This window comes from Aspergillus eucalypticola, assembly GCF_003184535.1.
Source record: "Aspergillus eucalypticola CBS 122712 chromosome Unknown BO83scaffold_1, whole genome shotgun sequence".
Lineage (NCBI taxonomy): Eukaryota > Fungi > Ascomycota > Eurotiomycetes > Eurotiales > Aspergillaceae > Aspergillus > Aspergillus eucalypticola.
In genome coordinates, this window is record NW_020290275.1 from 386,640 (window position 1) to 399,819 (window position 13,180).

The 13,180-nt window shown below is 49.9% G+C and overlaps 3 protein-coding genes across 3 annotated transcripts; 1 reads left to right on the plus strand and 2 right to left on the minus strand.

Moving 5' to 3' along the window:
• Positions 1-5,274: 5,274 nt before the first annotated feature.
• On the plus strand, positions 5,275-6,905 carry BO83DRAFT_302513 (uncharacterized protein; the record flags this gene model as incomplete). Its single annotated transcript, XM_025527156.1, has 4 exons — positions 5,275-5,440; positions 5,507-6,476; positions 6,530-6,727; positions 6,788-6,905. 4 exons carry the CDS (start codon positions 5,275-5,277, stop codon positions 6,903-6,905), a joined length of 1,452 nt encoding a protein of 483 aa, XP_025393160.1.
• Positions 6,906-7,960: 1,055 nt separating this feature from the next.
• On the minus strand, positions 7,961-9,574 carry BO83DRAFT_404609 (putative C2H2 transcription factor; the record flags this gene model as incomplete). Its single annotated transcript, XM_025533732.1, has 2 exons — positions 7,961-9,390; positions 9,464-9,574. The coding sequence occupies 2 exons, from the start codon at positions 9,572-9,574 to the stop codon at positions 8,422-8,424; spliced, it is 1,080 nt and encodes a 359-aa protein (XP_025393161.1). The 3' UTR covers positions 7,961-8,421.
• Positions 9,575-11,448: 1,874 nt separating this feature from the next.
• On the minus strand, positions 11,449-12,548 carry BO83DRAFT_384003 (putative L-cystine transporter; the record flags this gene model as incomplete). The annotated part of the gene is made up of 4 exons (XM_025532571.1): positions 11,449-11,817; positions 11,889-12,327; positions 12,422-12,439; positions 12,508-12,548. The coding sequence occupies 4 exons, from the start codon at positions 12,546-12,548 to the stop codon at positions 11,449-11,451; spliced, it is 867 nt and encodes a 288-aa protein (XP_025393162.1).
• Between the last annotated feature and the right edge of the window lie 632 nt (positions 12,549-13,180).

The following is a 13,180-nucleotide window of genomic DNA, read 5'->3' on the forward strand; positions in this document are numbered from 1 at the left end:
CTTGTTATTCGGCACGTTGTTGTTCCCTTTTGGGAAATCTATTAGATTAATTATTGTGGTATATTCAAGTTGCTGTTCAGATGATAGTCATGGGAATGATACTCGGCTACTATGAGTCGTGTCGAGGCAAGTACCCTGCTGCTCTCCGTCCGATGAATGCAACGTTGGCATCAAGCTAATAATATATTGATGTAGATGGGGATACCTGCAGTTCATATTGGGATCAGCACTGCGATCGCATTCTTCAACCCTGTCCGATGAAGGCGTTGCTGGCCTGTCGGTGGCTAAAGATGAGAAAAGTCGGTGCACTGACGACGAGTGGAGCGAACTAAGGGAGGAGAAGAGAAGGGAAGGAAGAGACGGATAGCCAAACAATCAGACAGCCAGAAAGACAAGAGGCAAAAAAAGAAGAGGGGAAACGTGGGGCCGTGTTGCGATACGTCCCGATCATCTGCAGAGTGACAGTTGGAACTTGCGGCCTTGTCCAGCCTGAACCATTTTTCCTGTTGTGTCCAGCTAAAAAATATTGTCCTACTAGCTAGGCTACTCCTTAAGAGTAACTACGTACTACTACCACACAGTAGACTAAATTATTACTCCGTGGTCTTATCCCCCTCCCTCCCTCTCCCTCCCGCGCGCGCCGGCTAGGGGCAACCACTAGCCCTCATCATCCTAGTCAAGTGTGTACCTCTTACTATCGACCTTCCTGAATAAGGCAAGGTTGAGGGAAAAAAGGCCCCTCTTACTCACCTCTCTTCTTCTCCTCTCCCTCACTCTAACCAAATACCTCCTCTTCTGCATGTCAGAAATTTCCACAACTGGTTTGACGAGGGGGTGAGTGGGTGGATGCGCACATCAAACACGGCTTGCTTGTCTTTTGCGGTGCTTCTTCTCTTCTGCTGCTACTGCTGCCATGCCATGTTTGATCGATCTCCCCATTTCAGTTTGCGCCGTTCTTCCCAACCAAGTTTCAAGTGGATAAGAATGTCAGTCCATCTCGGCAGGCGCACAAATAGCAATAGTCCTGATGGAGCCGTTGATCCCGTCCTACTGGTAATTTCCACAACGTCCGGCTCAAACCAACTACTCACACCTTTCCCGCTCTGGATAGGGAAGGGGAGGGGGGACCCTCCTTTAACCGTGCCCCAGACCCGTTCGGATTCACGGTACTGGGTAATGCACGGATCGATAACCAAAGTTCCAATGCGAACCAAACCAAACCAAACCAGAATTCAACCACTGGATGTCAAGATTAGACTGACCAAGTACTTAGCTATCTATCTAACGGGAACTATCAACCGAGAGATTGACACACTGGTCGAAGTCTGAAGGAATCAAGAATTGGGATGGTTTGATGGATTGACTGATTGACCGAAGAATAATGATGAAGATCGGTCGGGAAGCCAGTCCACTCTCTCTGACAGCCAAAACACTCCTACTACACAGTACTCCGTAAAAGCACGTACCTTAAGTAACTCTCTGGCACCTCGCTCTGAGCCCCATTCCTCTTTGTACTCGGTGCAGCCGTATCCTCGATCCTGCCTGCACACAGAGTTGTCGGAGTCGGAGTCGGAGTAGTTACGGGGGAACGTGAGTTAATTTAGCAGAAGCGGCAGCTGTTGTGGTTTTAAGTCTATCTTCTTGCTACTACTAGTCAGTAGCACTGGGTCCGTTGTAACTCTTAGTTGATTATTCTATGTCCAGTTCATCTCACTGAATTTTCACTTTCAAAGGATCTTTACTTCTTTTTTTTCAGAATTCTTTATATATATAAGTATTTTAGAATAATCAATATTTTTTTTTTTAGTCTTCTTATATCATTTTCGATGCTCATTTTTTGCTTTTTCTCTTTAGCCTCATTCTCACTTTGAGGCGCCTCCTCCCTTCCCACACATGCCACTCATCACACTGCCCTCCGCACCTGATGCATATCCCTGCTCTGGACTAAATATCGTGCGAGCCCCCTTTCTGCAGGTTGTGTGACGGACCAGGCGGAGGCTTGTCCAGTAGGGAGGAGTGGAAGGAACACTGAGGCGCGTCCTTCCCGTGGCGGTCAGCCATCCAGCTGTGGACTGCAGCCTTGTCGCCTTAGAGAACCCGAGTACGACCTTAGCCGGCCGTTGTGGTTGGGGCAAAAAAAAACTGAGAGTAAGGTTTCTAGGAAAATGAACTGAAGTTGATCGCGGACGGGCCATTTATTAATAAAATTCGTAGACAATATATATTTATTACATTATGGATAGGTGTGTGTGTTGACCGTAGAGGGAAGGGAGATTTCTACAGTAGGGCCCAAAAGGGTAGGATAAAATCCTCGATCGATAGATTCAATCCGATCGGAGAAGAGGGGAAAGGGAGGAGTCAGTCAGAAAGAAAGCCTCATCATCTGATGAAAAGCATCGACTTGGGGCTATGGAAGTTAGTAGAGGATCGAGGAAAACGCTGGCCAACGCGCCCACGGCTCCTTCCCTCGTACGCACACACGCAACACACGCCCTCCACCTCCCCCCCTCGGAGCAAGCAGCCAAGTTCTACGACGGTTCGGTGCAGATGAACAATTCAGCCTCTTAAACCGTGCCCGCGCGTGGTGACCAATCATCGCTGGCCATGCAGAGAGCCTCAAGAGGTGGAGCTCCCTTTCGGGTCTAGCTCTTCGGGTCGGCCTCGTGGACGTGGCATTATTCTTCCTGCTCGAGAAGTGGTCGGCGAGGGGGTGGGAAAAAAGGAAAAGGGAAAAAAGGTGAGCATGCTGAGGGAAACACACACGCACACAACTCTCTCTGTCTCTCCACTCACTACTACACAGACAGACAGGCAGGCAGGCAGGCAGACTAGATCAGACAGCTTGCTGCGAGAGACACTCTGAACCCGCCTTTCTTTGCTCCCTCTCCCTCATCTCACACATACACAAGACATTCCCCTCTCCATCCCCTTACCTCTCTCCTCACCCTCTTTCGCGGCTTTGTCTCTTTTTATCCCGCCCCGGCAAGAAAAGTCTGGACGGCCGTTGAGTGTCTTAACTAGGATTATTGTCGGTAGGTAGAAATTTTGCTTGTTTTCCTCTCCACCCGGGTTGATGGTGTTGTCCCTCCCTCCAGGCTCACCCCACTTTGTTTGCCTGTCTGCACGCTGTGGCGCGCGCGTCTGGAGAGTCAGCTTCATTCATTTCCTCCGTCTTCTTCCGTCGTGTCCTGTGGATTCTTCTTCATTACTCTCTTGTGCCAGTCCCTACTGTTTTGTTGCAGTGGGCATCCAATGCCGTTTTAAAAAGTAATCTAAACCCGAATTTCCTCTGGAGCCTCCCTAGTGCTTTCTTCAAAGACAGCAGAACCAAGGACTGACTAACGTTTGTTTGGGAAGCACGCCCAACAGAGCCTCCGCATCTGACCAGCCAAGGGAAAAGAAGAAAACAGCCCAAGCAGAAAAAAAGAAAAGAAAAAAGAAGACGAAAAGGAAGTGGAAGTAATAAAAACAAGAATTGGAACCCGACGAAAGCTGCCGAACAGGCAGAACAGAACAGAGCAGAGACAAATAAATCATCAGTCAGCTCAGCTCTCACCAGCTAGCCCAGCCCAGCCAGCCAAACGAAACAACCAACCAGAACTTCTGCAACTATTATATTTTGTACCTCTTTACTATTTTACTACGGCAACTGCTACTTACAGGTCCCCTCTCCTGCCGACCTTGCCAGTTTCTTCCTACAGTTTTCTTTGGTTCCTCCTAACGGAAGTACTGCTACTGCTGCTGCTGCTGCTGCTGCTGCTGCTTGCTGTCTACCACTACCTTCAACCGTCAAACCAGAAATCAAACCTGCTGCTTTCTCCACCCGTGTTTTTCCAGCCCGGCCGGTGGATCAACCTTCACTTCTGAGTGGATTGATTCTCTGCGTTCTCCTCAATTCTACTACCACCACGACGGCCACGCCAAACTAAACTAACTAAACTATCCGTGTGTCTCCATCTGCCTTTTCCCACCTCGCTCTTCCTTTATTACTACTGTGATCCTTCCCCTCGGTTCGGCCGTTCCAGCGCAACTACCTGCTGACCGCTCCGCGGCCATACCCTTAACCTTCTTTTTTTTTTCCCTTTTACCACCTGCCAAGCGCGTCATCAACCCGCTTGCTGGGACCATTAGCTTCATCGGCCACTATTCGTTCCAGTGTCCCTTGATTACCGGACACGGTCATCGTTATTACTCGGGCCTAAGATTATCGCTCTTTTCTGCCATTATCATCAACATCATTATTATTCTTGTTATTGTTATTACTACACCACCACTCTTATTATTCTTCGCTCGCGACTACTACCGTTCTGCTGTTGGCGCCGTTAGACGATGAATTTTTCCAGCCTCTAATCCCTGCTCCTCCACCTTCTTCTTTTATTCTTCTTTTCGACCCGAGCCGTGACATCGTGACATCGTGACCTCCCTTATCGTCAGCACCACCACTGAGCGCTCAACTTTATCCTGAACTGTTTTTCTTTCCCCTCCCTTCCCCTCCCCCCATCTTCTCCCAACCCCAGTTTTATCCACGCGGCTCGGAATTCCCGCGCGCATGATTTATTGATCTATGCGCCCGGTGGTGCCGTGGTTGACTGAGTCCTGACGTGCAATCGCTTTCAATTGAGCCTCATTGCGCGGTTCCTGCGGCTTTCTCGGTTCCTGACAGCAGGTGAGCCTATTTTGCATCTCCTTCCCCCATCGCTAGTAATCAGAAAACCCCCCCGTATCTTGCGACTGGCGGTTTGCTTGCTATCAATTGTCACCTTGCTTCTTCTCTTTCCTTGGCTATTCTTGGCCAATCTTGCCTCCTGGTTATTGTCGTAATTGGTCCAGCTCGTGGTTCCCCTTTGAGATCTTAAAGATCTAGACTGCTACTTGCTGCCTCCGGGCTATTTGCACGATCGTCTAGATTTTTTCCCCCCATGCCCTGCACGTTCGTCTGGCGTCTTATCCCCCCTTCTGTGACCTGCTCTCTTTCTCCCGAGTGAGCGTTGCACAGGGTATCCCACCTGTACCCTATTCATATCCAACTTTGTCCTTCTCTGTCGTGCCACCGCTTTCTCTAGCCTGTGTACATGCTAACATGGTGCCAGCACACCTGCATTCGACAAGTGGATTGTGTCCTATTCTGCTTAGCAAACCGTTTGAGCGGCTGTCTATTTTCCGGGTTGAAGACTGTGTTCTGAAACACTTCTTCAGGGCACTCGAAAGGTAACAGGCAGGCCAAATCAAACAGTAAGGGGCGGCGCACCTGATGCGCCTAAAACCGCCGCCTTCATGACAGAATCATACGATTCCGATGGACCTCGGACCCCTGCGTTGAAGCCCCAAACGATCAATTACCTGCCAAAGGTGTCACCGCCTCCATTCGATACCGGAGATCAGTCACCCAAGGGCGGTCTACCTAAGCACGATGCAGAGGCACAGTTTCCGAGCAGTTCGCGTAAGCTGCCGGAATTCCAAAAGCCCGATTCAATCGAGGGCAACTCGGTGCTGATCAGACATTTAGAGCCTAATCGACCTGACATAGCCTGGTTCGAAACTGAACATCCGCTTCACCGCAGCACTCCAGCGGACGACCCCCATCCGGACCCTCCCAAGTTCCTATTCGCCCCGGAAAAATCCTCCGTGGAGACCAAGGAGCCTGTAGATGTGGCGAGAAAGGCTCTCAACTTGATCAGTCCGAGCGAGCCCAAGGAAGGAGGCCCGTCTGTAGGCCCGAAGGATCCTCCAACAGCCTACAAGGAACCACGCCGACCGTCCATCCCAGTGGAAGAACCTGCGCTCAAAGAAGAACAGCAGCAACACACGCTGCCTAATATCCCTCATATCTCACATCTATTCCAGGATGGGAAACTACCTGATCCTGATGCACGATTAAGCAAGTTGCTGATAGCACCGTCGGAGCCAACAGCTCAGCTCCCCGCCCTCCACCCGTCAGCAACGGCGAGATCCGTGAATCATAACCTGCCCTCCCTTTCAACGGCATTGGCCGGTGTTACCGATGTACCACCACCTGCTGGTGCCGGACGTCTGAATGGCTCGTCTTTCGGGCCTTTGCCTCCGGTCTCATCTTCTTCTCCCCCAGTATCAAGGACAGATCCTGTCTGGGAGCACCAACGCTTAGGCCAGATTCCGCCTCCTCCCCCGCAAGTCCCGCCCAGCCCCTACTCGCACTTGTCACCAGCGAGCTCGAAGGACATGTCGGCCATGTCGTCGCCCGCATCCCAGCAGGCTTACTGGCGGCCGCCTATCAAGGCGGACATAACGTATCTCACTTCAACATATGAGACTGCGCCGCAGACGGTCAAGAGCCCCGCAACAAGCTATCCCACCCCGACAGATCAGACTCCAGCATCAACCTGTGATCGGTCATATAATCCCCCCACACACTCGAACGGAGCGGTCTCCACAGGCACATACAAGTGCCGTCACCCTGGCTGCACCGCAGCCCCGTTCCAGACACAATACCTGTTGAAGTAAGCAGTTTCACGTCCACCGGTCCGGTAACCCAAGCTCATTGCATGTACAGCTCCCATGCAAATGTTCATTCTCAGGATCGCCCGCATTTCTGCCCCATAGCTGGCTGTCCGCGTGGACCCGGCGGGAAAGGATTCAAACGGAAGAACGAGATGATTCGACATGGCCTTGTCCATAATTCGCCTGGATATGTATGCCCCTTTTGTCCAGACCAACAGCACAAATACCCTCGACCGGACAATCTGCAACGGTAAGCCTTTACTCGATCGCATCGAATGTCTCTCAAGCCAGCTCACAAGTCACGAAACAGACACGTCAGGGTCCACCATGTCGACAAGAGCCGAGATGATCCGGCTCTCAGGCAGGTCCTATCGCAAAGGCCAGAGGGTAGTACGCGTGGACGACGCCGTCGGAACAACGTACCGTGAATCAACAACTCACATAGGCCTCATCACCATTTTCATCATCGGCTCAGCGATATGCTCTAAAAGTGCAGGTTACCATTATACGATATTGCATTAGCGACAGCGTCCGTTCGCGTTGATTTATTCTGAAATGAAGAGATGACTTTCTCAACAACCGTCCATGTGACGTTGTGAGGATAACGCAGTCAATTCTTTGTCTATCATCATCGACCATCATGGCATTCATGTATACTGACTGCACATGCATTACGAACCTTCCCACTATCTAAGCAATCCACCAATAACCCCCTTCTTTTCCACATCTATTCGACTACCCCCTTTTTTCAGTGATACCAGATGTTGTTAGAGCCTTGATCTACTTCTACTTTCAACTTCAATTCCTCGTTCATCTTCTTGCATTGCTCGCATCATGTCATTCGCTTCTTGTGTTCGAATAGTTTGATTCCCCCGTTCGTCTTGCTAAATAATCTGGCGAAGTGTGCACGGGTTTGTACAAGACTTTGCTAGTGGGCGTTTTTGCCGTGTTTCTTACTTGTCTTTTCGCACTTTTTCTTTACACCATTGCAATCCCCCCTTTTTTCTTTTCTTTCCTTATTTTTATCTTCATCTTCGCTTCTTATTTCCCAACTACCCAATTTGCGACCTTATTCTTCCCACTTCGCTTTTCGCTTCTCCCTCAGACTATACATATAGGAGGCTCTGGCGTCCTCATTTTCCTTTCCTTTTTGTTTTTTTTCCCAATTTTCTTTTTTATTTTGTGGATGGTAACGAGAGGCGTTTTTGTCTCTTCCCAACGGTTCTGTTTCATCTCCTATTTCCTTTTATTTACGATGTCCTGATTTGACTTGAATTTACCCGAACTTGCACTAGCTAGCTAGCCAGACTGAGCTGCTAGCTGGCTACAATGATATGAATTGAGATCAGATGAAATGGGGAGAAAATATTTATCTAGCGAATAAGAAGGAATAACGAGATTCAGACCAATTGAGATTTTGAGCGTGAGTTGCTGTAGTAGGTTGTGTTGTCTAGCCGGCTAGCTAGTAAAGTATGCGGTTCAGCGGTGATAAGAAGTCACAGTCACACCACGTCAGAAAGCATAAATTGACAAGGCTGAGAAAGATAACTACACAAAAGGTGCTTAATAAGCAGAACGACTCAAAAGAAGACACGTATAAGTACAGTAGAAAGTAGAATGGTGAGTTAATTTAGTAGTTGGTAAGGTGGAGTGTCACTGTCACTGTCCTGCAGTGCTGATGGTCCAATTTCCCCTCATTTTTAATCTCAGATGGACCGAACTAATGAAATGAAAACCAATTACCCCTTCCAGGAAAAGCCAGTAAATCGCGCCGTTGGTCCCATTTATCTCCACCATATCCCGAAACTGTGGATATCCCGTTTGATTTGTTCAATAGAAAGGTGATAGTAGGAAAAACTATTTTCAAGAAGAGGAGGGGCAGCAGTAAGAAAGAAAGGAAGGAAGAGGGAGGGAGGATCAAAGGGGTGAGGGAAAGAGAAATCATCAAGTCTCTCTCCTCTTATGAATCCTCCTCACATGGTCCTTCATGTTGTCTACCCTACTAAATACCCGCTGACACCCGTCCCACTCACAAGGTATCTCTGGGTTGTGTTTGGCCTCATGCCGGTCTCGGTCTTTCTTGCTGGAGAACCCGCCCCGCACAGCCTGTGGGCACCCTTCGTACCGGCAAAAGAGATGCTTGCGGTGACGATTATAGTGTTTCCGGAGATCACAGCCCCGACGGAAGACGGCGTGTGAGGAGCAGCCGGGGTATGCACAACGCCAGGTTCCGTCGGGATTTTGGATGCCATAGTTGTTCAGATCTCGCGTCTGGCTGCGGGCGGAGGAGGTGTCGGAGAGTGATTGAAGTTGGAGATCGTCTAGATCGAGGTCGAGATCAAGGTCGAAGTCAAGGTCTGCGGTGGTAGCGGAAGATAAAGATGCGGTGGTTACGGGGGTTAGCCGTGATTGAGAGAATGAGGACGGAGCTGACTCTGGGAGGTAATAGTCGGTATTTGTGGGGTTAGGAGATGATTGTGATGCTGCTATCGCGAGCCATTCTTCTTGATCAATAGGAAAGTATGCACCGTCTGTGGTTGGTATGGCTGGGGGAAAGGATTCAATTTCGGGTCTGAATGACTGCGGTGGTATGGTCTGGTGTGAGAATAAGGGTGGGTAGGACTCTTGATCCTGAAAGTAGTGGGTGCCAACGTCTGGCTTTCTTTGATGGAGGGGCTGTGTTTGGTCAAAGGCGTAGGGGGCTGACCCAGACATGCTGCGGGTATCTGACAGGGGGGCCTGTTGAAAGGCTATAGCGGGAAAAGAATTTGGCTGCACCTCCGACGACATTGTACTGTGGGTTGAGGAGCCGCCGGGCACCATCAGCATGGCTCTGTTGATAGTAGTCCTTGAGGTCATTGCGGATGGTTCGGAACTGGTCAAAAGTGCCCTAGACACTCGGGTGCGCTTGTTCTGTGAGTAGTCAGTATGGAGGGAATCTAGTCCGTTGAGCATGGGTCTCACCAATGTATCTTTGTCCATGGACGTACCTTCGGCGGTACTTGTAGTTCATGTAATGAGTCGACCTGGGGTGTTTCGGTGGGATGAAGCCTATTTCTTTGGATGGTTTGTCACAGATTGGCGGGCTTGGATGCATTCTGGATATTTAAAGCTAGTAGAAGCCGTGGTTCTCCAACATTCTTATCTTCAGGAGTGTCTCGAATGTCAGATGTGGCTATGCACAACCCCCAGGGCTGACGGTCAACGGGTAGCTGAGCGAATCCCTTTACAGATGCTCGATAATCGAATTTAGGGCGTCGATGTCACTGTACCATTGACTTTGGTACTGGCCCTCATCGCTGGTGGCTCCCACGTTTGCCCTGGAAATGCAGCTCGGGATTCCCGTGTCTAAACTCTCCAGAAGCCAAGGGGAACGTTTATTCGGCTGCTGCGAGGTGATTGGTAACTCGAATAGGCATGCAGAACTAATGAATTGTCATGCACTGCGGCTGAAAGATTAAAACCAACCCTATTCGGATGACACATTTGCTCAAAGACGATCCATCCAATCTGAGGCACAATGCCCAAGCAGATCAATATTAGTGCTCTGATTTTTGGGTGTGCGTTTTCTTTTTTCTCTTTGCTTTTCCCGGTTTACCACGCCAAAACAGGACTCTTGCTGCTTATGTAGAAGTAGCAAGTGTTCCATTGCCGCTTAAGTCCGACTCTCTGATAGGGCTGATGTAAAGAGCGTCACAGGATATTTTCATAAGGCACCAGAGAAGTGGTGATGGGTAATACAGACGGTTCTGGACATGAGGATGACGTTTGAGCCCCAATCCAGTAGTTACAGGACCTTTTGTTCGGCGCTGATAGGGCGCGTCCGTTCGGGGAGTCGGCGGACCAGCGTATGGACGGACGAAGCTGCGTGATGATTGGTTCTGTCGTGTACTTGTTCCGGCGACTGCATCGTACATATGCATGCGGAATTCTCTGGTTCATGGGGAACCTGGATGGAAAGTCTAAATGCCGTCTGAGCCTCAGCGCCGAGCGACAACCTCTAAACAAACTTCCAGGTGATCCGATCCCAGGATGGCCCAACAGGGTAGGAGGCAAGGCAAAAAAAAAGGCATCAAACTAAGATAATAGTCGTCGTACGAGTCATATCGCTGGGCAAGGGCCCTCGCCGTTGAGGGTTGGACAACGTCAACCATTCGCGATGATTGCTTGGACGGGAAGGTCAGGCCCCCACGCTTACTCCCAAATGGGTGTGCATTTCGACGCTATAACCATGGCTGAGAATGCAGATCATTTTGGCTTACCGCCAGATGGACTTAAGCCTTGAGCCCACGATCCCTGCCGTCGGGCCTTGGTTGCCAGTATTTCTAGGTGACGGGCCCCCGGGACTGGAGGATTGTACGCAGGAAGGCCCGGAAAGAGGGTCGCTGTCAGCATGGACCGGCTGCCAAAGAGCGGTGTCGCCAGGTCCAGTAGTCTTTAGTCTTCTCAGACTGGCCTCCAATGGGCTTGCAGATCTGGCCTAGGTCGGGTTAGATCGCGTGTCACTGCCATGTTACATCGCGGTGTGGATGTGTAGATACACTTTCGCGGAGAGAGCCAAAGACATTGTTCCAAAAATACATTTGTCACGGTTGAGGGGGCCGTCTATCATTCCTCCCCAACCAACACACATGACTATTTTCAGCTTCGTGTGATAATCCAGGCCGTAGACGCTGTATACGAGTTACAGCCATCTTTCCAGACGGTTGCTCCGTCGGCTGTGTTGGCGGAGAGGTCTATGAGGTCATACATGTCACAAACTCTCAGCCTCAGTCATCATCCGACCAAAAATCTTAGAGCGAAAAAAATTTATGTCAACCAGTTCGATGCTCTTCACATGACAAAGATCCTCCAAAAAAGAAAACGTTCTTATAATCAATTCATCCAAGAAACCGGAACCGCCGACGGGTCGGGGCCGCCGAAGTGTTCCAAAGTTTCGACATCTAACCACGAGAGACGGAAGTCTAAACACTAACTGCGCCCGGGCAGGCCGTTGGACTCAGATAACAAAGGAGTCCGGTCACTCGGGTTCTGGGTCTTACCACTATCGTCCTCTGCATCTCTGTAGAGAATATAGTGCTGCACCACAAAGATCAGATCGAAAAAGATGGTAACGTTCGACAAGAGAAATTTGATAGGGTTTCCAGTGACTCCACTCCAATCATCTTGGAAGCTAGAATCCAGCAGCAACTGGGCAAGGGATAAGACACCTCCAGACAGATCAAATAAGATCTGTCCAATACTCCAGCCGTATGTGGATTTACGCTTATAGTTGACCCACGCTTGCGGTACGTACTTCACGATGGTGATGACCAATTTCACGTAAGAAAGGGCATATATCTAAATTGACACAAGATCCAGGGGTCAGAACACATGCGGATTAGCCATTCGCAGATCTGTGGACTACTTACGACATCGATCCACGCCCAGGAGTATGGATCAAAACCGTTATTTGGGCTCTGGCCGAGAACGATGAAAATAACGATTGTGACGCCGACTATAGAGCCCCAGAAAAGGCCTGCTACCGGCTTGCTCACTTTCTGATGGCGAGAGACCTTGAATCCCCAGATAAACGGCCAGAACTGTGTATAGGTGATAAAGCTAAGAACGACGGCATGTAGAGCAAAGGCAAAGTCGTTGAAGCGCACGGTCGGGTCCTCAGCATGTGGATGACGAGCAGCATACTGATGACGAATCACGGGAGAGTAAAGAAAAGCGGACGTATATATGGTATAGCACACGAAGCCGAGCACGTTGATGGTAGGAAAGTCGATCGCCAGCCCCGTTGTCGAACGTCGCCGGAAGTTGTGGATCGGCTGGGGATAGAAGGACGCAGACCAACAGAACGTGCTGAAGAACGTTGATTAGTATGTACAATCCCCCCGATGTCTCACGTCTGTCGTGATGGGTATCCTCCCTAGTACTCGCGGGTTTGAAGACGTACTATATCCAGCCAAGTAGGCTGCGTTGCCATGGTGTTAGTACATGGTACAAATGAGATAAGGCGGAAAGATCAGGAGGGAGACCTACCGAGAAAGCGCTCTCACGAAGATTTCTAGCTGAGTTGCCATAGTTGCCTCCTTGTAGCTCTGCTGCTGCTTTCCCGTATAGGAGGGAGTAGGAGGGGCACTGCAGCGAGATGGAGAGGCTATCTATATGCCTCGATAGAAGGGAGGATGGAGTGGATCTGCTGGCGGAGAGAGCAGCTGATAAGATACGGAAAGCACGCGATTGCGGTCACCTGGCCAGACCGCTTTCCCAACTTTGTTGGCTGATCTCTGGAATTGGGTTCCTTGCAAAACTGGTGGATCGTTCCTGGGATGATTAATTGACCTGGGCCCGCAGGGTTCACAATGGATGCTACTATACTACTACAGAAAGACCAACGGGCCTCACTACTATCGACCAAATAACTAGGGTCGGTGGAGTAGAAATCCAACAAACCTTGAGCAAGACACTAACCCTTCTATTTGAATAGCCACCATTCCTTGTGAGACTAAGTCATCGGCTAAAAGTCCAGCTATGCCCCGGCTTTCACCGGGATCGGCACGTCTATTAATCAATGCCATGATCATCGAGATGCAATAACTAGATAATCTGCGAGGGATGGTTCAATTAGTGTCGATGATAATCATACTCACAGACATGCGCAGGCGGTCGCCCGCGGCAGAAGGCTGAGTCAGCGGGTGGTTGTCCGGGATAT